This window comes from Arachis ipaensis, chromosome B2, assembly GCF_059453495.1.
Source record: "Arachis ipaensis isolate K30076 ecotype BB chromosome B2, ASM5945349v1, whole genome shotgun sequence".
NCBI classification, from domain to species: Eukaryota; Viridiplantae; Streptophyta; class Magnoliopsida; order Fabales; family Fabaceae; genus Arachis; species Arachis ipaensis.
Window position 1 is genome coordinate 97,635,957 of NC_142437.1, and position 27,605 is coordinate 97,663,561.

Below are 27,605 nucleotides of genomic sequence, written 5' to 3' on the forward strand. Positions count from 1 at the left end.
TTTTCCATGAACTCTTTTTCTCATTTAAAATTTTCCTACTTTTGCTTGTAGTTTGAACTCTTGAATCAAAAGGATCAATGGATATTCTCATTTCAGTTGCTGCAAAAATAGCTGAGTACACTGTAGCACCTATTGGAAGGCAAGTTGGTTATCTAATTTTCTACAAAGCCAAATTTAAAGAGCTAAGGGACCGTGTCAGTGATCTTGAATACAAAAGAGACGAAATCAAGCAACGTGTTGAAGAAGAAAGAAGGAATGGGAAAACAACTTCTGATGTTGTGCAGAATTGGTTGAAGAATGTGGATGAAGCCATTGGAGACGTAACTCAACTTCAAAATGATCCTCGTCATGCAGAGGCTGGATGTTCTAGATGGTCATTTCCTAATGTGGTGACACGCCATCAACTCAGTAGAAAAGCTACAAAAGTTGCCAAAAAAGTTGTTGACGTACGGGGAGAAGGGGACTTTTCCCAGGTAGCTTACCGTCCCAAACTTGATGCAGTGTCAGCATTTACTACAAGGAGTAGTCAAAACTTGGAGTCAAGGAAACCAATTATGGAGAACATCATGCATGCTCTAAGAGACCCCAAAGTAAGCATGATTGGAGTCTACGGGCTTGGTGGTGTTGGTAAGACCACTCTCGTTGAAGAAGTTTATCAAATAGCTAAGGAAAACCAGTTGTTTGATGAGGTGGTTATGGCCACCATTTCCAAAACACCAGACATCAAAACCGTTCAAGAGGAGATTGCTGATCAGTTGGGTCTTCGTTTTGAAGAGGTAACTGTTGCTGGTAGAGTACCTCGTCTATGCCAGAGAATCCAAATGGAGAAAACTATCCTTCTCATATTGGATAATATTTGGGAAGCTCTTGACTTGAAAAAGATAGGGATTCCCTCTGAAGGTGAACACAATGGCTGCAAAATATTGATGACTTCTAGAAATTTAGATTTGCTACGACAAATGGGGGTCAAAGAGAATTTTAGACTAGAAGTTTTAAATGAAGAAGAATCATGGAGCTTGTTCAAAGCTCTGGCTGGTAATGTAGATGAAGAGTTTAGCTTGCATCAAATTGCACTCCAATTGGCAAAAAAGTGTGCAGGATTGCCTGTTCTCATAGTTACAATGGCTCGGTCATTGATAAATCAAGACATTCATGCGTGGAAAGATGCATTGAACCAATTAAAAAAGGTTGACAATGAAGAGTTGCAGGAGATAACCTATTCAGCTTTGGAGTTAAGTTACAAAAGGCTGAAAGGAAATGAAATGAAAGCCTTATTCTTGCTTTGTGCTACAGTTGCTGAAAATCCTTTGGTTTCTGACTTGTTCTATTATGGAATGGGTCTGGGCATATTCAACAACACAGATACATTGGAGGGTGCCAAGGACAGGCTTCACATAATGATTAGTGCATTAAAGGCATCTTGTTTGTTGATAGAAGATAACACTCAGACGAAGGTGAAAATGCACGATGTTGTTCGTGAAGTAGCTATCTCCATAGCTTCAAGGGATCATCACATGTTAATTAAACACTACGGTGAGTTAAAAGAGTGGCCAACAATAGATTTTCTTAGAAGGTGCTCTCAGATTATCTTGCACTGCTGTCAGATCCATACCATTCCTGAAAAGGTAGATTGCCCAAAACTTTCTATTTTTCAACTGGAAAGTAAGGATCGTTCTCTTGATATCCCTGATTGTTTTTTTGAGGGAATGAAAAGCCTCAAAGTTTTAGACTTAACAAGGTTAAACTTGGCTTCATTACCTACCTCTATTCGTTTATTAACTAGACTTACAACATTATGTTTGTATAATTGTGTTTTGGAAAATATGGATGCAATTGGTGCACTAAAAAGTTTAGAAATTCTTATCTTCCGCTATTCTTCAATGATCAAGTTACCAATTGAAATAGGGGAATTGAACAATCTAAGAATGCTCAATTTGAGTGATTCTGGGATTGAAGTCATCCCACCAAACATCATATCAAGCTTGATCAGATTAGAGGAGCTGTACATGGGCAATACATCCATTAAGTGGGAGATTATGAATTCTGATAATGAAGGAGAAAATGCCAGCCTTGATGAGCTTCGTCAATTGCCACAATTGAGAGCTCTAGAACTACAAGTTCAGGAAGCATGCATGTTGCCGAGGGACTTGATGTTCGATAACTTAGAAAGTTATAAAATAGTCATTGGAGATATCTGGGAATGGTCTGCAATTACAAATGTTTCAGTGAAAACGTTGAATCTCAAGCTTGGCACCAATATTCATTTGGAGTACAGCATCAAAGAACTTATAAAAAGATCAGAGATTTTGTATCTGGATGAAGTTGAAGGCATTTCGAATGTGCTCTTTCAATTAAACGGAGATGGATTTCAACAATTGAAACACTTCCACATCCAAAATAATGCCATAATTAAGCACATCGTTGATTTGAAAGAGAGGACTCATGTTCCAATCCCTTTTCCAAATCTGGAAAATCTAGTGATTCAGAATCTCAGTAAGATGGAGAAAATTTGTCATGGCCCACTTGCAGTTGGTTCCTTTGCCAAGCTCCAAACAGTCAAAGTTGAAAACTGTAATCAAGTGAAATACCTTTTCTCTGTTTCCATGGTTAAAAGGATGTCTCAACTTTCAGAGCTTCAAGTTTCTCAATGCGATCTTATGGAAATGGTAGTGTTTGGAGACGGTGATGCAAGTGCAATGAATGATGAAACTAATGAACCCATTGAGTTTGCCTCACTCCATTCTCTGACTCTACAGCATTTGCATGCACTTGCCAGCTTCTTCTCCCATGAGCCCACATCTTCTCATGTTTCCCTTTTTAATAATCAGGTAACTGTTTTAATCTTTATTCACATAAGCGTAAAGTCATTAAGACAATTATTTTTGTTGATAAGTAAGATACTTTTTCTAAAAGAGTTTTAGCTGCAACAAAATGTCAAATCATATACCTAATTAATATTAAGTAGTAGTATGTTCTAAAGGATATTAGAAGTCCATTTTGCATCGTTGTTATACTTGATTGTGTATCTCCAAAATTACCTTAAAACAATTTTGTTTAACAATTGTAAAAAATAATTATTGATCGTCACAAATACTACTAAGGACTTTTATATAGATTAAGAGAAAAGAAGAGTGTTAGGGGTAAGCAAGTTTTGTGATTTGTAATCATTAATTAGTTATTATTAATGTTTTCAATGGTGTGGGATTACATCTAACAGTATGAGATTACTCACTCTTCTTTTACTGGTTAAATCTTGGCCAGATTTTAATAAAAGTGATGGTCCCATAAACTTTTTCTAAGAGAAAATTTTATTCCCCTCTTCTAAAAAATGTTAAAATGATATTTTCTTCCTCTCTATTTGTAAAATATACATTCTTTTCTTTTATAATTTTTAAAAAATCTCATGTTAATTAATGTTAATTTTATTCATTTTTTTAAAAAAATAAATTATTTTTTTACAAAAATATTCATTAGTAAAAATTTTATTTTTTGTGATTAAATTTTATTTATCGAAATATTCTTTAATAAATCATTTTTTATTGTATTTTTATTTTTTCTTTTTAGAAAAATCTAAAAAGAAAGCCAAGTGGAGAAGGAGAACTATGGATCCTCCAAGGATAACCTTCAAAAGCAAGGGTCAATGTCATTTTTGTTTTTGAAAAAAATAATTTATCTTAAAAAAAAATAATTTAATCATTAAATTTTTTTTTAAAAAAGATTTAGTATACATACAATTTAATCAGTAAAAAAAATAAAACTTTTACTATAGAGTAACTTCATAAAAAAGATTTTTCTTAAAAAAAATGAGTAGTTATTTATTAGCTACTTTTATTAATTTTGTTTTATTGGATTTTCTTTCTATAGTTAGATTATTATTAAAATATTATTAGAGTTGTTAGTAGTTGAGAGTTAAATTAGTAATGACTAGTAGTTAATAAATGAATATTTATGAGGTTAACTGGTAATATCCTTATAAATAGGGGGTGACTTTTGTATCATGTAAAAATAATTTCAACACAACAACTTCACATATAATATTATCTTCTTATTTTATTCTTTATCGTGAAATTTAACAAGATATCATAGCCATAATATCCTCTTTAAGAAGGATAAACCATTAGTTTTTTGGAAAAAAATCATCATATTTCTTTTCATCCAAATATTTTTCATCCATAATTTTTCTTTGTTTTTTTTACTGATTTCACCTCACCAAATAATCCATCCTATCCGTATTGTCCTTGAGTCCAACGGACCCAAAATTATGGCTGTTGAGAGATGAAACGCGTCTTCCCGTGCCTCTCAAAATTTGTTCTCACCATCACTTTTTTTTCTCTACTTCTTTTATCTTCTCTTTGGTCCTTTTTCTCATTCTTCCTCTGTCAAGAACCACTCTTATCCCCACCTTTTCTCCTTCTCTTTATCTATCTGTTCGGCCCACCGCCGGCCACCCGTCGCAGCTTCCCGACGTCCCCTTTCTTCTTCTCTTCTTTTATCTCACTTCTGTCTCACTCTCAAACACAGAACCAGAACAGTAGCCTTGTTCCTCCTTTCCGCCATGACCAGAATCGCCAGTCCGCGACACACGCGTCTTCCTTCTTCCTCTGTGTTACTGCACGCCACTTTCGTCTTCCCCAAACCAGAGCAGAAGCCCTGTTCCTCCTTTTCGTTGCAGCCCAAGCCGCACATCTCTCGTCCTTTGTCTGTCTTCCTCTGCGTCTCGCGCCACACGTCTCTTCCTCTGCGTTACCGCGCCACACATCTCTTCCTCAACCATCTCATCAAAATTTATTCAAATTGGGATTGTTGACATCTTAAAATATTATTAAAGTTGTTAGTAGTTGAGATTTAAGTAGCAATAACTAGTAGTTAGTAGATAAAAATTTACGAGGTTAGTTGTTAATATTTCTATAAATATAGGGTGACTCTTGTACCGTGTAAAAACTAAAAACAACTTCAACACAACAACTTCAGATATAATATTATCTTCTTATTCTACTGTTCTCCCTGAAAGTTAACAATTATTACATAACTCGTACAAATTTTGGAATAACATTGAATGCAAAGCTTTTTATAATGTTTCCTCAATGTTAACATTTTTGTATTCTTTGTAGGTTGCATTTTTTAATTTGGACACTCTCAAGTTGAGTTCACTCAAATTGAATAAAATTTGGAAGGATAATCAACATTCATTTTACAAATTGACAAATTTAATTGTTGAGAATTGTGATGGTCTAAAATATTTGTTCTCATCTACAATGGTGGAGAGTTTTCCCAACCTCACAAAGCTTGAAATAAGTGAATGTCATCTAATGGAGGAGATAATAGCTGCAGAAGAAGATAGTGACAACAATATTGTCACACTAGAAGAGGTATGATAACTAAGTAGTGATTCTATTGTTTTGAAAAAAAAAAATTAGGACCTTTGTTCAAATGCTATGTATCAATATACATTATATATCTTCACTAATAACTTTTTTCGGTATTTATTCTTTGTTAACAGTTTAATGACGATAGAAGTTATGTATGGTTTTTGAATTCTTGAATCCAGGTTCGATTTTTCAAATTGCAAACAATTATCTTGAAGAATATGAAGAGCTTGAAGAAAATATGGCACAAAGAATTTTCTAAAGTAAAGACATTACAAGTCAAAAATTGTGAAAAAATTAGAGCAATTTTTTCTTCTTCAATGCAAAAAGCATATAATGATCTAGAGACATTAATGGTTACTGGCTGTGTTTCGGTAGAAGAGATATTTCAACTGAGTTCTGATGAAAATTATAGTACAGAACAAACACAGCTGAAAAAAATTACTCTAGAAAGATTGTCGAAGTTAAAACAAATATGGAGCAAGGATCCTGAAAGAGCTCTTAATTTTTGCAATCTAGAGGAAATAAATGTAGAGAGCTGCATAAACTTGGAATTTGTATTTCCATGTTCAGTAGCCACAAGTTGCTCACATCTTAAAGAACTTAGAATTAAATGGTGTCAAAACATGAAGGAAATTATTGGATTCAAGGAAGAACCCATGTTCTCATCTATTTCCTTTGAGTTTAACCATTTAAATACGTTGGTGCTTTGGTACTTGCATAAGCTCAAAGGGTTCTATGCACGAAATTACACATTATCATGTCCATCTTTGAGAAAATTAAATATTACTGGATGTGTGAAGTTAAATTTGTACAGAACTCTTTCTACAAGTAGTCATCAAAAGCTTTCAGATGAAGAATATATTATTTCAACACAGCAACATTTGATAGCTGAACAGGTATGAATTGTTTACATGATTACATATGCTAATTTGCATTAAAGTCCAATGCATATGAACACGATTTTCTACTTTTCATTCAGATTTTTATTTAAAGATAAATCAAATTTTACATTTAAAAATTGGTACAGTTAAATCAAAGAAAATATTTTTTCAATTCAAAAATAGCATTCTCAGGCATGAGTATTGGATTTAGTGTTAACTTTAAAACAAATCTTAGAAACAAAAGGCTTAATATAAGTTTTTGGTCAATATAAAATTCTTATTCTAGTCCTAATAAAAATATTATTTTTTATAGAAATATAAAAATCATTGTTCTTGTTCTTGTCGTCAAGAGACTTCTTTGATGATCAAATAGCAAATTAAATATTGTGACAATGTTATTATATTAAATTAGATAACTTTTAAATTTGATTGAAATAAAATAAAAAAATTGAACATTTTACAGTTATCCAAAATTTATTTAAGCTTGAAAGAAATTTGATTTTACGAAAAAGTTGAGAGAAAAATATTAGAAATTAAACCTTTTTATATATGCAATTAATTATTTGAATAATGAGGTTAGTGATTGCTGATTTCTAATGATTTTTAAATACCATTAGTAAGTTTGGATTGAATCGAGCAAAGTATAAGATTATTCTGAATTTTGATTAAACATTATATTTGCTTTCTTTATTCTTTTCTTAGGCTATTGTGAATTAAATTTATTGGAAATAGTATCTTATTGTAAATTGCTTTTTGTACATGTTTAAGGTAATGCCTAATTTAGAGCACTTGGTAATAGATGAAAAGGATGCTGTCAACATATTGCAAACCCAAAATATAGGTTCCTTCTTCAACAAAATATCATTTCTTGCTCTATCCCGTTACAAGACAGAAGGTTCTGCTTTTCCTGATCAGGTTCTGCAGAATATATACAGTTTGAAACGGCTAACTGTTGAGTGGAGTTCCTTTAAGAAGATATTTCAAGATAAAAGGCTTACAAATGAAAAAAATTGTACAAAGCTCCAAAGTTTGACACTCTATCAATTACCAAATCTTCAACATATATGCGAAGAAGGACTGCAAATTGACCCAGTTCTCGAGCTTCTTGAATGTTTATTTGTTGATGGATGTTCAAGTTTGATAAACATTGTTCCTTCTTCTGTTACCTTTTGCCATTTGACCTATCTTGAGGTAGCAAATTGCAATAGCATGATAAACTTACTTTCTCCTCGTACAGCAAGAAGTCTGGCCAAGCTCACCGTAATGAAGGTAAAACAATGTGATTCACTTGAGGAAATATTGTCCAAAGAGGGAGAGGAGATAACAAATGACATTGCATTTTTCTCCTTGGAAACTTTGGAGTTGGATTCTTTACCAAGTCTAGGTAGATTTTGTTCCCAAAAGTGCTTCTTAAGATTTCCATTGTTGGAGGATGTAGTAGTTAGGGAATGTGCTCGCATGAAGTATTTCTCTGAAGGAGACAGGGTGAGCACACCAAAGCTTCGAAAAGTGCTAACAGCAGAGAATAGTAAAGAATTTTATTGGAAGGGAGACTTGAATGGAACCATAAAAAACATGTTTGAAGACAAGGTATGATTTATTTTATTGATGAGATTTGCTTTGGTTTTTCTAAATTGGATGCAAGATGACTTAACTTTGGTATATAATACTTGTGACTTTAAAAACAAAAGAAACTTTATTACTATCTATTATATTAGTTATCCCATTTTTTTTTTTTTTGCCAAAATGAAAGAAAAATGAAAACAATAAAGTAAGGGGCATAAATCCTTGTTGTAAATCATATTAATATGTCATGAAAACATTATGTTAACATTGATTTATAAAGGCCACCTTCTTTATTTCTCTTTCACATGAATATTAAAAATTTATATTTTTATGATATAAATTATTAGAAGTCAGGGAATTTGTTGCTTACATTTTTACATGAGTATATTGAAATCGCATAGATAAGAATTAATGGTCATTGTTTTCACTACCTTCTTATTTTCATCCTTTCCAATCATCTAAACAAAAGGTCAAAATAAAATTTGATTAAAATAATGTCTATTATTCTAAAAGTACATAACAGTTTAACCATTTTGAATTTGCATTCTTCTTGTGGCATGTTAGTGAGTTTTTGTCGTATATTCTAGTTAGTATTCTTTTTCAAAAAACATAGCTTCATAGTTAAAAAAGATATAATAATATTAAATGTCATTAACGTTTACTCACGCGGTTATAAATTTACAAACTTTATTGAACGCAGGTGTGTTTTCGTAGTTTCGAGAATTTGAATCTATCAAAATATCCTGAGCTAAAAGAGTTATGGTATGACCGACTTCAGAACAATATATTTAGCAAATTGAAGAAGCTATTAGTTCACAAGTGTGACTTTTTATCCGGTGTGTTATTTTCTCTAAATATAATTGGCCTGCTTGTGAATTTGGAAGAGTTAGATGTAAAAGACTGTAATTCTCTAGTAGTTGTGTTTCATATCTCAACATTTTCTGAAGAAATTGAGACAAGGAAATGTTCTTTTTTGAGAAAGTTGACTCTTTGTAGTCTTCCAAATTTGAAGCATATTTGGAAGGAAGATCCTAACACAACTTCGAGCTTTCAGAATCTATGTGAAGTCTCTGTTGTAGATTGTCCATGTTTAAAAAGTCTCTTTCCATTCTCTGTAGCTACAAATATGGCCCAACTTGAAGATCTTGAAGTATTAAATTGTGGGATTGTGGAAGTAGTTGATAATCAAAGACGGCCAAGAGAGATGATTAAATTTGTGTTTCCTCATTTAAGGAAACTATGGCTAAGAAATCTGCTTAATCTGAGGACATTCGTTTCTGGCATCTATTCTATTCAATGTAAATCTTTAAAACATTTAGATGTGATCAACTGTCCAAGACTGAAGTTATTTCAGACTCCATATCCCAGCTGCCAAGAAAGAGCTGTGAATGACAAAATTTCTATTCCAATACATCAACCTCTTCTTAAGGTTGAAGAGGTATGGACAATATTATATTTCATCTCAGTTACTCTCTTAATATTTTTTCACATGTTGAAAACTTTTTCTTAACATGAACATTAATTTTGAAAAAAAAAAAAAACAACTCTTCGTGAAACATTTAATTTATACCATTGCATCAATATTTTTTTCTATGACATTAATACATTATAGATCTCATTTATAGAACAATATTTTCAAATTGAATGATTGGGATATTTTTTATTTTATTTTATCTTGCACACACTATACATACCATACCAGATAGCTTTTGTTAATAAATCCATGAAGATAAAACATATTATTAGTAATTTAATTTCTTAATGTGGTTATTAGGGGATGAGAGTCTTACATTAACTCGAATAATACTTGTGCGCAAAAATATACAAAATATTATTACGTATGGTAGAAACAATAAAAAATAATTATTCATAGTAATATAAAAGTTTGGTAACATGAAAGAAAAAGAAGGTAGTTGAATTCAAAGTCTAGTTAGGGGTGTGCATGGGTCGGGTGAAACCGGGTTTGATGTGACCCAGACCCGGCCCGAAATATATACCGGGCCTATTTATTAGACCCGAACCCGACTCTAGACCCGATGAAACCTATACACTTTCGGGCCACGATTATACCAGGTAAAAACCGGGTGAAAACTGGGCCGTTAACACTACATTACCTTTATTAATTGTGTATGATGACCGGGCCACCGGGCCGACTTCGGGTGACCCGAGTCATGGCCCGGACCCGACCCGAAATAATGACCGGGTCTATTTTTGAGACCCTTACCCGACCCTAAACCCGATGAAATCGTAGCAAAATAGCCCTTAAAGTGTTCGGGACCGGGCCGGGTCTTCGGGCCGGGTCGGGCCATGCACACCCCTAAGTCTAGTAATTATTTTTTACATGTCTTATTTGAGCATGTATTGTTTCATGTTTTAATTAATCACTAGTCATTTAAGATCAAAATAATACTTTATTTTAAAATTATTTTTTTATTTCGTTATTTCAGTATATTAGTAGAATAGAGAAAAACTATATATCTTAAATCTTGATATATAATCATCAAAATTTTTGTATTTAGTAATTTATTCTCTTAATGCAATATTGTAAACTTAAAATATAGCTACTAAAGTATATAGGCATATGTATATTTGTCTCTTGTTTTTTCTTTATTAAAAATAATATTTGATATTTATGATATTATTAGTTATATAATTTTACTTTTCAAAAAAATCAATATATATAATATAACTAATAGTGAGGGTATTAAGTCAAGATTAGCTTATTTTTGTTTATATAGGAAGAAAGTGCTGTATGCTTATAGAAATAAAAGATGTCGAGTACATTTACTCTCACTTGTTCATTGTTGTTATTTTTTGTTAAACTTTTTTGTTTGGTGAGAAGTTGATTTTTTAGGTTACTAAATGTCTATTAGTAGAAAAAGAATTGTTATGTACCAGTTTAATTTTTTCTTTAATGAAAAATATATAGGAACACTTAATTAACTATAGGTAATAAGTAATAATTAGATTCATATTTTGAACATGAACATGTGTTATTTAATTATTTTGCCTTTATAATAGTAATTTGGGTAGTTAAATCCTTTTCATTAATCACGTGTGGGTTTATATTTATAGGTTTCCAGGATAATAATCGAAATGGTTGTAATTTAACTAAATAGAAGAAAGAGTGATTTGACGAAAGTAGTACAATATCTATAAATAGTTAAATACTGGAGGTTATATATATATATTAAAAATTCTTATTACTCCCTCCATATTTGATTATAGCTATTTATTTATCTTGTGTTTTTATTATATATTTTCTTTCTTTAATTATTTTTTGGTAATCAATTATTTATCTTGTGTATTAGTGTATATAAAAATATCTCTAAAATAATCATATTTGGTTTGTTTTATTCAACAGGTACTTCCGAACTTGAAAGTTTTGGGAGTAGACAATAATAATGTTGAGGTTATATTGCAAAGCATGTATTCACAAGATCAATACGACAAACTTGAAGATCTTAGAGTGTCTTTATTTGAAAGTGAAGGCACCACATTTCCATATTGGTTTTTGGAAAATGCGCCGAATTTGGAGTCACTAAATGTTGAATGGAGTTCTTTTGTAGAGATATTTCATGATCAAAGCATTGGTATTGAGGAGGGACAAGTCACAATTAGCACACGACTAAAGGACCTTAATCTAGCTCAGCTACATGACCTTTGTCATATATGTAAAGAAGGATTTGAAATTGACCCTGTTCTCCAACATCTTGAACAGTTAGCTGTCGGCCATTGTTCTAGTTTGGTAAACTTGGTTCCTTCCTCTGTTACCTTTGCTTACTTGAGACATTTGGAGGTAGCAAACTGCAATGGAATGATCAATCTGATAACATGCTCAACAGCAAAGAGTCTTGTCAACCTCGCAACAATGAAAATTGAGTCATGCAATTTACTACAAGATATAGTGAATACAAATGAAAATGAGAAAGACAGAGAAATTGCATTCTCCAGCTTGGAGAAACTTGAACTTGTGTCTTTACCAAGGTTGCGTAGCTTTTGCTCATGCAAATGCTCCCTTCTCTTCCCACTGTTGGAGAATGTATTGGTGAAAGAATGTCCTCGAATGGAAATTTTCTCTACAGGAGACACAAGCACACCAGATCTTCAGCAAGTTCAAATAGAAGAAAACAATAAACAAAATTTTTGGGAAGGAGACTTGAATGGAACAATAAACAAGTTGTTTGGCGATAAGGTTTGTCTTAATTTTGGTTTAGTTTAAATTTCTACTATATCTATCATTAACTATTAGTTAAGGAGAAATTATAGCAACAAAATCCACACACATGCATTCTTAAATGTTATTGGACCATACTTTTTCTTGTTATTATGTTTTTTCCCATTTTATGTCCATTGATATTTAATTTTTATTGAATAGGTATCATTTTGTAGATTCAGACATTTGACCTTGTCTGATTATCCAGAGTTGAGAGACTTTTGGTATGACAAAGAATACCATAATTTATTTGGCAATTTAAAATCTCTGGTGGTGCAAAAATGTGAGTTTTTGTCAGATGTTCTTTTTACGTCAAACACATTGCAAGTTCTACATGAATTAGAAGAACTGGAAGTACGGAATTGTGATTCATTAGTAACACTGTTTGATGTGAAAGGAATGAAGTCTAATGGAGCAATGGTGAAACAAGCTAGCAAATTGAAAAAATTAAGCTTGTCTAGCTTACTAAAGTTAAGGCACATATGGAATGCAGATCCTTGCGAAATTGTTAGTTTTGAAAACTTGTGCACAGTGGATGTTGTTAAGTGCAAAAGTCTGTTGTATTTATTTCCACTCTCAGTATGCCTTGATCTCCCATATATTGAAAAGTTGAATATAAAGTCTTGTGGAGTTAAAGAAATTGTTTCAATGGAGAAAGAATCAACTGAAATCAACTTTAGCTTTCCTCACTTGAGTTTCTTGAGATTTATTCGACTGAAAAAACTCAAGAGTTTCTATTTGGGAAGATTTACTTTAGAGTGCCCTTCATTAAAGACATTAAATGTATATCGCTGTGAGGCACTACAAATGTTTACCTTCAACCATTCAAGTCTTCAACAGCATCATCAGATAGAAGAAATTAATGATTCGCCGCCTATTCCTCAAGCACTCTTTTCTATTGAAAAGGTACTCACTAGTCTTGGTTACATTATTGTTGCTATGTTTTATTATGACTTTGTGTTTATCTTCATATGCATTGATCAAAATAAATTAGGACTATACTTTTAAATAAACAAAATAAAACAAACTAGGACAATTTTTTTTCACTCTATTTTTGACATTAAATGAGAATTTTTTCCTTTTTTTTTTCCTTTGGGTGCTTGGTATTTCAGCTAAGCGGCAACTCATTGGAAGAATTGGCACTAAATGGCAAGGATGCAATGATGATGATCAATGGTCATATGAAAGAAGCTAAATTTTCGAAAGTAGAATTTCTTCGCATGCAATGCCTTTATGACACACAACTTATTTGTTGGAATGATTTGCTTCAAATATTTCCCAATATAGTGACTCTTCAAGTAAGACAAAGTTCTATGCAAACATTGTTTCCTGTTGAAGAAAGTGCTCATTGCAGTACAAGGATTGCTCAACAAGTGAGGAAATTGGGGCTTTTTGAAATGGAGCATCTCAAACATATTTGGCACGAAGAATCTCTATCTGATCAACTTGCCACTCAAAATCTTGAGACTTTAAGTGTTATCGCTTGTCCTAATATGGCAAGCGTGGTGTCATCTTCAGTGTCATTCCAAAGTTTGAAAGAGTTGTATGTTGAAAACTGCAAGGGGATGACTCATTTGATAACATCCTCCGTTGCTAAAAGTTTAATGCAACTAGAAAAGTTAATAGTAATAAATTGTGAGATGATAATGGATGTTGTGAATGTTGATGAAGAAGGAGCAGAGGAAGATATCATATTTGAGAACTTGGAATACTTACAACTCTCTACTCTAATTAGTTTGAGAAGCTTTTGCTATGGGAAACATGCACTCATATTCCCGTCTTTGATACGGTTCATTGTCGAAGCATGTCCTCAAATTGAGGTTTTCTCACCAGGATCCATTATAGCACCATATCTGAGGACAGTTGAAGTGGAAAATCAAAGAAAGCAGTGGAAAGGTGATCTTAATACTACTATTGAACAATTATTCAAAGATAATCAGGTATGCAATAAATTTGAAACTATACCATTAACTTTATTTATATTTTCCCTCAAAGTTAAAATCCTCGTTGTTGCAAGTGTGTCATATGTAGCTAAAGGATCATAAAGTCTGCCAGTTATATACCCTTCATTTTTATTTATTTTTTATTTATTCCTTTTGCATTACTCTGAATCTCTGATTAAGTGGTAAGTAGGAAGAAGGCTACTAATCATGATCATGACTAATATATAGAGCATAGTCTTAATTAAAAAATTCATTAATTGTGATTTTTGCATCGCATACACTATCATTAGAAATTTGTAAAATTCTCATTCTTTTTATCTAACTATAAAATTTACATATATATGTAAGACAATTAGACTAGTTTAAATTTCCTTTCTATATATATCTTCTAACTTTCTGCTATTTAGTACGTTTATAGAGGCTTTAAATCAAAATAGTGAACTGATAAAAACCGTACAATAGAAATTACATACTAAGGACAGATATATATTTTGATTTTATTATGTTTTGTGAATAGGTAGTCTCACATTCTAATAAAAATTAAGGTCTTCTGCAAAGTCAAGCCCTCTATTTGCATGCAGTATGTATGTGCAAGTAAGTTTTTCTTTGAATCGCAACTTATTGAGAATACCATTTGGACACATTTCTCAGTTCATTAGCAAATTCTTGTTAGTATCTAGAGTATTTTGATTATCTTATAGTGGAATGTTTTTCTCACCCTTCAATTTCGAAAAGAACTATATTTTGACCGCACAACATGCACATATATTTTATACATTTATATAATAAATTAGAAAATGGGGGCCATCCCACCCCCCACCCCCTTCCTCGTCCCCCTCCAATTTTTTGAAACAAAATTAGTAGTTTTGATATATGTAGTATTAGTTGTTCAATTGGTTGATATTTTTAGTTTCCTAACTCAATTATCTTAGAGAATTTGGATTCAAATCCAAACTCAATTGTAATAATATATAACATATTGGATTAATAGATGAGATGAACTCAGATAATTGGCCTTCTTAAATTTTCACTAACTAAAAAACTCAATAAAATAAACACAAACCCACAAAACCCTTCCAAAATTTCATTAATTTTATAAATTCTGAATTTTGTAATTTTTTTCTTATCTACTTAACTTAGTATTATTTTATTCTTTATGAATTGATTTTTTTTTTTGCTAAACAAAGACATTCAAATATTCTACAATTATTGCAATTTTTAATGTTTATTATTCTAACTATAATTTTTTAATATTTTATAATTTAAGTATTCCAAATTTTTACAATTATAAATTATTTAGACAATTATTCTGTATCTGGTATGTTTAACCTCTGTCACTATTGTGAATATTACGTCCAAATTCATACATGAGATTTGACCATGATATATAACTATCTTTTTGTTATTTGACTATATCCAGATTTCTTTTGTAAGTTACTATATGTTGTTATTATTAAAAATTATCATACCCTTTTGAACTTATTAAGTTCACAAACTAATGGCTATGACTTTGGAAAAATGATTTGTTTGACAGTATTTGAATGGTGTTCATCATGCCTCGATCCCAATGAAGCTATGTCCATGTGAGTTTTTGTGATTTTTTTCTTTTTATTTTTTTAAAAGCTTACATAATTGCTTATATCTCCAATTTGTATTGATTAAAAATATTTTGTTGTGTGTTATGCAAGTTTTGACATGATTTTTGTGTTATTCTTTTGATACAAATGCTTTAAAGTTGTAAGACTCTTAAAAACAAGAGACTAAATTGAAGAAAATAAGGTATACTATTTAGTGTGGTGACTAATAATGCAATATACAAGGCTATATATAGATGCTAGAAGAATTAAAACAATAAATAAATAATATTCTACAATAAATATATAGATATGCTAAATAATTATAATTGATGCTAATTGATCCTAATTATATTCTAACATTTTCCCTCAAACTCAAGTGGAAACTAAGGATACCATTTTGAGTTTGGACACTAGAGTCCGAAAACGAGTAGAATGATGAGCCTTCGTGAAGATATCAGCAGTCTGGTCCAAAGTCCCAATAGCTACGAGACGAACAGCATCAATAAGGAGACGTTATCGGACAAAGTGACAATCAATCTCAATATTTTGGTGCGTTCATAAAAAATGTCATTATGGGCAATCTGAATAGCATTGGTATTGTCACAATAAACATCAATTGGGGACGACTGAGGGGCATCCAAGTTTTCGAAAAGCCAACGAATCGAGACAACCTCAGCAGTGGTGTCAGCGAGAGCACAGTATTCAGTTTCGATGCTTGATCGAGCAGTGAACGTTTACTTCTTGGCTCGCCAGGAAATAAGAGTCACCAAGAAACAAACAATAACCAGTAATAGAACGACTATCAATGGAATCACCGGCTCAATCAACACCTGAGTACACTTGAAGGGTTAAAGATGAATGGGCAGAAAAATAAAGGCCATGAAACAGAGTGCCTTTGATGTAGCAAAGAATGCGAAAAACTGCCACATAATGAGTAGTAGGAGAAGATGACAAGAACTGACTAATAACATGAACTAGATAGACAATGTCTGGTCGTGTGACAGTGAAGTAAACGGGACTTCTAACTAACTATCGATAAAGAGTATAATTATCCAAAACAGTGCCATCCATAAGAGTAAACCGAACATTAAGCTCAAGAGGAGTAGACTCAGTGTGACAATCGGTAATGTCGGCTCGAGTAAGAATATCAGAAGCATACTTAGCTTGGGAGAGATAGATACTGTCATAAGAGGATATAACTTCAAGGCCAAGAAAATAACTGAGAGAACTAAGATCTTTCATCTCAAAAGTTTAGTGAAGGGATGCTTTAAGATCAATGATACCATCAACATCATCTCCAGCTAGATCATGTCATCAATATACAAAAGTAGAAGAACAACTCTACGTTCACTTTTACGAATAAAGAGAGCATTCTCATGAAGGTTGCAAGTAAAACCGAGATTGCATATAGTGATACTAAACTTTTCAAACCATTCACGAGGAGCTTGCTTAAGACCATAAACTATCTTATAAAGAAGACAAACTTTGATAGAAGGAGAAGGATATCTCGGAGCTAGTTTCATATAGACCTTCTTTTTTAATTCCCCATTAAGAAAAGCATTCTTCATATCCATCTAATTGAGAGACCATTTTTTTACCGCAATAATAGCAACGAGAGCATAAACAGAAGTGAGATGAGCAACAGGAGCAAAAGTTTCTTCATAATCAATACCATACTCTTACATACATCCTTGAGCAACCAATCATGCCTTATAATGGTCAATAGAACCATCAGAGCAAGTCTTGATCTTGTATACCCATCTACTACCCACAATTTCTTTATCAAAAGGAGGATCAACCAAGTCCCAAGTGTGTGCTTTTTCTAATGCTTGGACTTCTTCCTGCATTGCTTGATGCCAATTAAGATTGATGCAGGCTTCTCAGAATGACTCAAGTTCATAGTGACAAAGAATAGTAGAAAAACAATGATAATAAAAAAAGATGACGAGGTGAATTTCTTACTCTAGAAAAACGAGTGGAGGGATGAGGCATGGTAGCAAGGGCAAGATCATCGTCCGGTATGGAATTATCAGGAGGTGGAGAAGCCGAAAGAATGAGAGGCTCGAGAGGATGACTTGACATAAAACCTGTATAATCATCGCTAGGAAAAAGATCAATATTAGGGTTAGTGAAAAACGGTGACTGAGTACAGGGAATGGACACAAATGAGGAGAAATTAGAGAACATGTGATACTCCCAAAATACAACATGATGAGATATACGAATACGTCGAGAGATAGGATCCCAACAACGGTAACCCTTGTGTTCAATGCCTTAACCAAGGAAACAACACATGCGATCCCGAGGTTCAAGTTTATTATGTTCATAGGGATGAAGAAGAACAAAACAGACACAACCAAAAACTCAGAGAGTTGTAATCTAGAGAAGTATGATAAAGACACTCAAAGGGAGTAATGTTAACAAGAACAGAAGAAGGAAGTCTATTGATAACATGGACAACAGAGAGAACAGCTTCACCCCAAATATGCTCAAGACACGAAGAAGAAATAAGCATTACACGAACATAGTCAAGAATGTGACGGTGTTTGCATTCAGCCTGTCCATTTTGTTGAAATGTACTAGAGTAAGAAAACTCAAACAAAGTACCTTGTTTAGCAAGAAAATTTAAAAGTTTGGAGTTACGGTATTCCATAGTATTACCGCGACGAAAAAGTTTAATGACATTGGAAAACTGAGTTTTAATCATAGTGGCAAAGTTAATATAAATCTGAGGCAGCTTATGTCGATTAGTCATAAAATAAACCCAAGTAAAACGTAAATAATCATCAATAAAAGCGACAAAGTATCGAACTCCTCCCATAGAAACCGTGGGAGCGGGCCCCAAACATTAGAGTGAATAAGACCAAAAGGAGAGCAAGCAAGCAATGAATTATTATAAAAAGTTAAAGCCGGTTGTTTTGCAGTTTGACAAGAGATGCAATAAAAAAACTCATTATTAACTTGACCTAAAACACCCTTAGACATAAGAGGATGCAAATTTTTTTAAGGAGCTATGGGCAAGACGGCGGTGCCATAAGTGAAGAATAGACAGAAAAAAAAAACACAAAGATTTGACGTAGAAGGAACTTGAAGATTCTCAAGCTCAAACAATCTTCCGACCTTACATCCAGTCCCGATGATCTGTCCCGTCTGATGATCCTGCACACGACAACCAAAATAAAAAAATTGACATCAAAATCGAGATCAACAAGTTGACCAACAAAGATAAGATTAAACTTTAATTTTAGAGTAAAATAAGTATCAGGGAGATTAAGATTTTACTGTGAAATTGGTGTGCGTGTACGCAAAACCCACACTATTTCGTACAACAGCAGCAGTACCAGCAAGTGCACTGGGTTGTCCAAGTAACACCTGAGTGAGTCAAGGTCGATCCCACGAGAATTGTGGCTTGAAGCAAGCTTATGGTTGTCTTGCATGTCTTAGTCAGGCGGAATCAGAAGGAGTTGGTTGTGAAACTATGAAAACATATAACTAATAAAGATATCAAATGGGAATAGAGTTGAGAGTTGGAGTTGCTTTGTTTTTCTGAAGTAACTCTGGTACTACCGTCTTCTTTGCTTGTGAATGATCTTCTTCTATGGCAGGCTGTAAGTGATCAAAGCCATTCCAATGGTCTTTGATCTCCTCTGCTACAAAAAGAACGCCAGGGCCCTTGGTATTCAATCCAATAGAGGATGAAGTGCATAGCAATCCATTCTCTTGGCGATCCTACTAAAAACTCCACAGACAAGGTAGAATCTTTCGAATTAGAGAACGCTGCTTCTTGGATCTAGCCTATACCACGAAGACCTTAATCTCCCCGGAGATCGGCTGAACTGATGTCTCGAGAAGTCCCCAATGAAATCGTGGATTAACCGTCTGAGAGATGTAAATCCATAGCTGTTGGCTCGTGCTTTCCAGCCAAGTATTCACACGAACCCAAGTAGACACGAGTGTTTGTCAGGCACGCTCGTCTTAATGTGATGAATATAGCTAATTTGTCAGATCGTCCTGTTCATCACGATGAAGATCGGGATATACATCTTAGAGATAGATCAGACACGGATCGAAGAAGAAGAAATAGTACTTTAATTAATTCATAGGACTCAACAAGGCTCCTCCCCTCAACCTAGGAGGTTTAGAAACTCATACTCAAAATAAAACAAAGATAAAAATGTGTATGGAGCTCTCCTGAATCGGAGAGTTCTGAAAAGTGGTCTAAAAGACTCTGAATTACATAAAGTTAATCCTTTAAATACTAAACAGATGACTAGTAAGGGTAAAACAGTCTATTTAGTGCTAAAATCTACTTCTGGAGCCCACTTGGTGAGTGTTTAGGATGAGCTTTGATGAAATCCATGTGCATTAAGGTCTCTTAGGCGTGGGATGCCAGCCAGGGGTCCTTTCTGGGCCTTTGGACGTTGGGCTCTACTCTTTGGGCACTGGACGTCTAGAAGGGAGCAGGTAGCTGGCATTGGACGCCAGTTTTGGGTCTTCTAATCTGAAGCAAAGTATAGACTATTATATATTGCTGGAAAACTCTGGTAGTTAGCTTTTCATAGCTGTTGAGAGCGCTCTGTTTGGACTTCTGTAGCTCCAAAAAAGCTCTTTCAAATGTAGGCAGGTCAGATCTGGATAGCATCTGCAGTGTTTTCTCTGTCTCTGAATCAGACTTCTGCTCCAGCTCCTCAATTTCAACCAGAAAATACCTGAAATTGCCCAAAAATACAAAAACTCATAGTAGAATCCAAAAATGTGATTTTAACACTAAAACCTATAAAAACTTAATAAAAACTAAATAAAAACTACTAAAAACTATATGAAAATGATGTCAAAAAGCGTATAAAATATCCACTCATCAGAAATAAAACCCTTATATTGACAGAAGGTGTATTTGTAGTAGTAGACAAATTTGAAAAAAAGATGATACAAAGGAGACATGTGCTTAAAACGACCAAAATCAAAATGCCATTTATAATCTCTAGAGGTGTGGAAAGAGCAGCGGAGAATGAAAGAAGTTACTTAAGAAGAGACTCAATATCGGATGGAGAGACAGAAGGTAGGTTGAGATAAGCAAAGTTGGTGGATTCATTAGCAGCAGCAACAACAGTAGAAGCAGGCATATTCTTAGAGTAGTTTGGACAAGAATGATACTTATTCTGATCTGAATGTGGTGGGTGAGTAGGACAGATAGTAATCAAGTGTCTTAAGACCTTGCAATAATGGCAACACAATTTTGGACAATTGGAGCCAAAGTGACCTTTCTGTTTGCATTTTCAGACATTTAATAGAAGGACAATTTGAAAAAAGGTGCCCAGAACGGTTACGGTTTTCACAAAATTTATCCTTTCTGTCTGTGACAACAAAGGCAGTCTCACTCATAGAGTGAGTCAATCCTAGGCGTGTTTCTTCAGACTTAATATGATTAAGGGCATCTTCAAGACAGGATTCTGATGAAGAAGAGAAGCTCTAACCGGCTCGTAGTCATTAGTAAGTGCCATAAGAAACTATATGAGACGTGTTTAATTGCGATAATCCTCATATGCCTTAGCATCAGTTGAATCTTTAAGAACAGGCTCATAAGAGATCAATTGATCGCAAATAATTTTTATCTGAGCAAGAAAATCAAAAATTGCTTGTCCACATTCTTGCTTAAGGCTATGAAGCTCCTTTAGCAGGTGGTACTGATGGGAGAGGTCAGAAATGGTGTAACGTTTTGCCAAATAATCTCATACTTCTTTAGCAGTTTCAAAATGTCCAAACTGTAAATTAATGTCTGGAGTAAAGGTGTTGCAAAACCAAGTGACAATTTGATATTTTTACTATTCTAATCTTTCAATTTCTCTACAAAGTATTTCTCAACATCCTCCTTAAATTTGGAGGTCCCATCTTTTGATTGTTCAGTCACAGTTGGCTTAATAGGACAAACAACATCACTAGTCACATAGCACCATAACTTGCACACTTTAAGAAATCTTCTCATAACTTTAACCCAATGAACATAGTTAAAGCCATTGAGAATAACAGGAATAGGCTGAAAAACATCTAATTTTTCTATAGAGACAAAGAAAGGAAAGAAACTGCAATATTAGAGAAAAAACGAGGAAGCAGAAGAAAAAATCGGAAAGATCTCACAAAAAAAATCTTAGGAGGGGTCCTACTATCTGCGACGTCAGCAGACACGTCAACGAGTGGCTTGGCATGCGGGTCAAACCATCGGGTCGGGCCGAGTGACACGCGGGTTGGAATGTGGGTTGGTGGGAGGCGTTGATGCTTGACACATGTGAGGCTCCTGGATCATTGATCATTGCCGCAGATCCAACGGTGCTAGAAGCGTCTAGAGAGAGAAAAACCATGGAAGCGAACAATGACCTTGTAGCGGTGCGTCCAGCAGTATTCGGAGACAGGGCTGGGCGTTGTGTACTTTGAACGATGAGACGAAGACAATGGTATGGTTAGTGACGAAGGAAAATGTCAAGAAAGTGAGTGAAAATAAGAACAGAATACTGTCGGAAGAGAAAAAAAAAGAATTATAAACTAATTTTCATGAAGAGAAAAAGAAAACAGGTTCTAATAATATGTTAGAAACAAGAGACTAAACTGAAGAAAGTAAGGTCTATTATTTAGTGTGGTGACCAATGATACAATATACGAGGCTATATATAGATGCTAGACGAATCAAAGTAATAAAGAAATAATATCCTATAATAACAGATATACTAAATAATTATAATTGATGCTAATTAATCTAATTGATCCTAATTATACTCTAACAAATACTATTTTTGTGAAGAATGGAAAATAATCTTACTGCTTATCCATTCTCAGAAATTGTCTTTATGCCATTATTATTTACTTAGAACTATCTGAAAGTGTACGGGTATCACATGTGAAGGATATCTTTCTTGATTTAAAACATGATTCTTTTATTTAGTATCTATTAATACTTAGCTTTTTTCCTTTCTTTTGTATTATCGATAACATGTCCTCTAAGTGTGAGAGATCTTCAGGTGCCAGAGATAGTAAATTTTGTCCCAAACCTAGATGTCTTTAAATATGTTACTGATAAAGAATATAGGCACAATTTGCACACTTGGGAATTTTCGCTCTTTGGAAATAAGAGCTTACATTTCTGTCCTTGGGGTTCTTTGCAAGATGTTTACAAATTTCAAAGCTTAGTTTATTGTTATTAGGATATCTAAACAATCTGGATCTTTTTCTCAAATGCAATCATTAGGTGAAACTGCAAATTCATTAGTTCCACCAAAAAAAAAAAAAAAAAAAAACTGAATTAGAAATTACTCAAACTTATAAAGAAGAAATAATATTTAATTTTAGAATGTTTTGTATTCTGCAATTGTCATTGATACATTTCTCTTTTCACCTAATAATAATAAATTTATCATATCAAATGATCTTTATTTAGATACATATATTTTTTTCATAAAAATTGACCAGAAACTCAAAGTAATTGAATTGTTCCATCCCAGGTTGAGCAGTCTTTGTGTCTTGACTGTATGAGTGTATTGTCTGAAAAGCTTCTTGATAAGGAGATTGAAGATGTTAACAGGGACATTGAAGCATATGATTCCTGTTTTAAATTTTTTGTGGGAAAAGCTAGAGATGTTCTCAGTGAGGCTGACTTTCTTATGGAGAAATTGAAGGTGGTCATCATGTTTACTATTTCTATTGTGTTTATTGGTGGTAATAATTGTCAACATAAATCCAAATAATAAAGAATAATTGCTGCCAGTGCATGTTTGCATGATATATTGGCTGATTATGCAGTAATACTCTAGCTCATTACAATTTGTCATCAATTCTAATTTATTTTTAGTCCACATTATTTATAAGATTTTGTTACTTTTGTTTTAACAATAGCTTATAAGTGTTGTCTGCTTTATAATAAAGTTAAAATTAATAAATTAGTGGCCTCTACTTTTGAAGGAAGTATTTTTTTTTTCTTTTAACTCTATTTCCATAATATATAGATTGTTGTGACGGAACTGATAAAAATAATGGTAAAGTAGCATACCCAAATAGTGAAGCATGTTGAATTTACTCTTTATTAACGGTGAAGTGTTGTGATTAAAATTGAACTTTTTATTTTATTTTAAATCAACTTTAAAATTCTGATCTTTTGGTATGTGCATAAAAGGAAAAAAAGGGAATAAAGGGGGAAAAAAAAGAACTTTTGATCCTTTTGTTATAAAATTTTTTGTTCTTGGTTGTTGTTCATGTCCGCAATACAGAAGTGGTTTAATGACGTTCATTTGGCTGAAGTCTCTCACAAATGTGAGGATGCTCTGAATCTATTGACAAAGGTCTATGATTGTGAAGTAACTTCATCATAATTTCATGTAATTCATGATTAATTCAAGCAATTGTAAATAGTATACAATTCTTTGATATTTGCATATAATGGAGATTGTAAACCAGGGTTTCATGAGATTCGAAATATCCATGTTGTATATTAATACTCCGGTTATTGATCTAATTTTGTTATAATAAAATACAATGTGTTACATATAAAATCTAAAAAGAAAAAACATCCAAAACATAAGAAAAATAAATATTCAAAAACATATAAAAAAGCTACATCCGAGACCTAAGAGAATGACACATTCAAAATTAGTAAAAAAAAAATCATCCAAAACCTACAAGAAGAAGATAAAAAAAAAAGATTTGGCAAAGAAAGTGATCGAAACGTCGAAGGATTGGGCGGCAGCACGACGAGATGATTTGGTGAGAGAGGCGGCAGCGGTGCAACAAGAGGAGTTAGAGGAGGAAGGCACGGCATTCGGCGAGTGAATTTGCAGGAGAAGGCACAATCAGTACAGCAATAAGAGGATTCGGAGGGGTAGAGTAGCGATGTCGTGGCGACTACGACAGAGTCAAGGCGGTTGGGATCACACTAACAGAGGAGGCACAGGCGCTGAGGAAGCAGAGGAGAGCAAACACTGACAGAGCAAACACTAGTGATGAGAATGACGAGTGATGATCAGCAATAAGAGAGGTGAGAAAGGTGAAGTGAAAAGGCGCGTGTTTTTTTAGCGGAAACCTAGTTTTTTAAAATTTAAAAACTAGATTTTTTGAAAAGTTAGCTACCTATACTTTTTCTATCTTTTCATCCTTTTTATTTTTTTTCCATCTTTCTAATACTATAATTTCACCCATACCACCAACCATCCGCCACCACTACTGTCGCCCGCCACCTTATTGCTGTCGTCACCGGTCAGCCACCCTCAACCCTAAATTCTAAATTTTAAATCCAAAATTATAAACTCTAAATCCTAAATTTAATGCCTGAAATTAGTTTTATTTTTTCACTTTCAAATTTTTTTTTATTTTAATTTTGGATGTTTTGATTGTCTAGTTTTGAATTTTTTTTAGAAGTTCTTTCTTTTCCATCTAATTATTATCTGATTTTCAAGTTTTTGGCTGAATTAATGTGGACTTCTTAGGGTGTGTTTGGATTTGCGTTGGGGAAGAGAGAAGCTCGTTTGAGTTTCTTGAAAGCTTCATCTTTATGTTTGGCAATATTTTTATGCTGTAAACGCAGAAGTGATTTTTGCTTTCAACCCAGGTTTACCAAAAGCTAAAAATTCTAGCTTTTCCGTTCACCTTTTCACGTTAGATTGAACCTTAGGTTCTATGTACCAATTATGTCCTTCATTATTCATATGTTTATTTTTTTTATAGTACTTTTTTCTAATACTCTCTTATGTATATTATTATTTTTTATAAAATTTCTGTTTTTTTATATGAGTTCTTTTACTGTTATTGTTATTTCTTTTTTGTATGGAATATTTTTTTTTACTTTGTATTATAATTCTATTAATTCTATTAGAGTACTAAAAAATATTGAGAGTACTAAAAAAATATTAAAATTTATTTAAATATTTAAAATAAAATTATAAGATAACATAAAATAATTATTTAAATTCATGTCCTTTTTTGTAATTTTTTATCTAAAAGTGATTTTGAACAATGTAATCCAAACAATATTTAGTTTACTATAATCCATTTTGAATAAGAATTACCAAACATAAACCACGTTAATACTAACTCACTTTTGATCAAAATCAATTCTACAAAATCAATTTTATACAAAACTCTCAGTTTGCAAACCGTAATCCAAACACACACTTAATCTTTTTCCTCTCCAAATAACCCTCTATGTGAAATGTCCCCTATGCAACACACGGTGAACTTGGTTCAACATAAGAACAATGATCATAATATGGACTACAAACTATGTTATCTGAATCCGATATATCATGCAATAAAAGGGACTCTTCACATTAAGTAATTGGCGGCTTCACCAAATATAGGCTTTAATAACTCCAAATAAGTAGCGATGCTTTGTGTGTTTGGAATGCCTGATATTTCAGGTATGATAAGATTTGCAAGTAATTTTCTTAATTTTCCTACAAGACAAAGAAACATGTGTTATAGCACTACCAATAACTCAAGTTATTATCCAAATACAAAACAATTCTGCAAAAATTTTCAGTAAAGCTCAAATTGATGTCCAAATTTAATTGTAAAATAAATAACATGTTTATCATAAAAGATATATAGTTAGGATCCTAATTAAGAATGATATAAATTTCATATAATTTCAACACACCACATCACATCACATGCATCATGTTATTTCCCAACACATTTTCTTACTTCGTGTTGTTTGATGCCTACCATAAAAAATGATGTCATTTTGTGAAATTTAACCATGCATATTAGCATGAGTCAAATGACATGATGAAAATAAAAAATTGAATTAGGGAACAACTTGATTGAATACATATTATCCACCTTTAATTTATTAATTGTCACTTGGGTAAAATGACAGAAATATTTATTTTAATTTTTTTTTCTTTTGGCAAGTTATTTGCATTGCTCTTAATATTCGTATGCCACTAACAGTTGAAGAACTTCCACGTCTTTCTTCATTTTTGTGTAAGGAATCTAATTAGATAAGATAAAGTAGCTGAATTGTGTTGCTAAATATTCATAAGAAAACTATATTGATAATATTTATATGAGAATTATGAACTTCACTATTTTTATTTAGTGTAGCTGTCATTTTTTTCTTAAAGTCAAATAATATAGTAACTTAATGTCATTTCTCTTTGATTATCTTATGGTAATCATTAATTACGTGAAAGAAAAATCACTCATTATGTAACAAAAAGTATTTTGGAAACTCTGAAGATAAATAATATATCGTGTTAGAGAATTGGAGATATTTTTATTCTTTGCTGTTGTATATATTCACAGGATAATTAATGGAATATAAACTTCTATAGGTCCTAACCTGTATTGTCTTTTTTATTCATCAGGTATTTCCAAACTTGAATGCTTTAATAGTGAACAATAATGATGTTGAGGTTATATTACAAAGCATGTATTCACATACAAGACCAATACAAGAACCTTGAACATCTTAGAGTTTCCGAATTTGATATTGAAGTCATCACATTTCCATATTGGTTTTTGGAAAATGCGCAGAATTTGGAATCATTAACTGTTGAATAATGGAGTTCTTTTACATAAATATTTCAAGATCATAGAGTTTCTAGTGAAGAAGGACAAGTCATAACTAGCACATGAATAAGAGGAAAATGCTACTTGTACAACAAAATTAAGCCTTTTACGTTTTCTCTCTCTTTGTAACACGGTTTTTTTCTTTCTTCTATTCTGCTACAATATTTCAATTTGTATCTACAGAAAAAAAAGAATTCAAAGTCAGTGCTGTTGAGTTAAGAAATTAACTAAATTAAATCAATTAGTGATGACAAACATTATTTTTGGGCAAAATAAATAATTAGTGTTGATTATTTATATCTTCTTGTTAACTAATTGTTTATTGTTACAGGCCAAATGTTAATAGGCCAAATGTTAATAGCCCAAATGGAATAGAAAGCAATCAGCAAGGATATTGGGCTGAAAGCAAAATTAAGAGCCCAAGGAAAAGCAAAGAAAGAAGCCAAAGAAATCAAATCGGGCCATGCTTACCAATACTCGAACCAAGCCTGATCTGGTTTCAG

General features: G+C 32.8%; 1 protein-coding gene across 1 annotated transcript in view; it reads left to right on the forward strand.

Annotated features, from left to right (window-relative positions):
- LOC107625538 (uncharacterized) overlaps positions 1-23,430 on the forward strand; it is a 36,567-nt gene extending 13,137 nt beyond the window's left edge. Inside the window, exons 3-13 of the mRNA XM_016328190.3 lie at positions 52-2,828; positions 5,112-5,369; positions 5,549-6,265; positions 7,019-7,840; positions 8,517-9,254; positions 11,181-12,011; positions 12,195-12,938; positions 13,145-13,972; positions 14,493-14,569; positions 15,510-15,558; positions 23,043-23,430. Of these exons, the coding sequence (XP_016183676.2) occupies positions 78-2,828; positions 5,112-5,369; positions 5,549-6,265; positions 7,019-7,840; positions 8,517-9,254; positions 11,181-12,011; positions 12,195-12,938; positions 13,145-13,972; positions 14,493-14,519 (7,716 nt within the window). The 5' untranslated portion in view covers positions 52-77 and the 3' untranslated portion in view covers positions 14,520-14,569; positions 15,510-15,558; positions 23,043-23,430. The remainder of the gene's footprint in view (positions 1-51; positions 2,829-5,111; positions 5,370-5,548; positions 6,266-7,018; positions 7,841-8,516; positions 9,255-11,180; positions 12,012-12,194; positions 12,939-13,144; positions 13,973-14,492; positions 14,570-15,509; positions 15,559-23,042) is intronic.
- Positions 23,431-27,605: the final 4,175 nt, after the last annotated feature.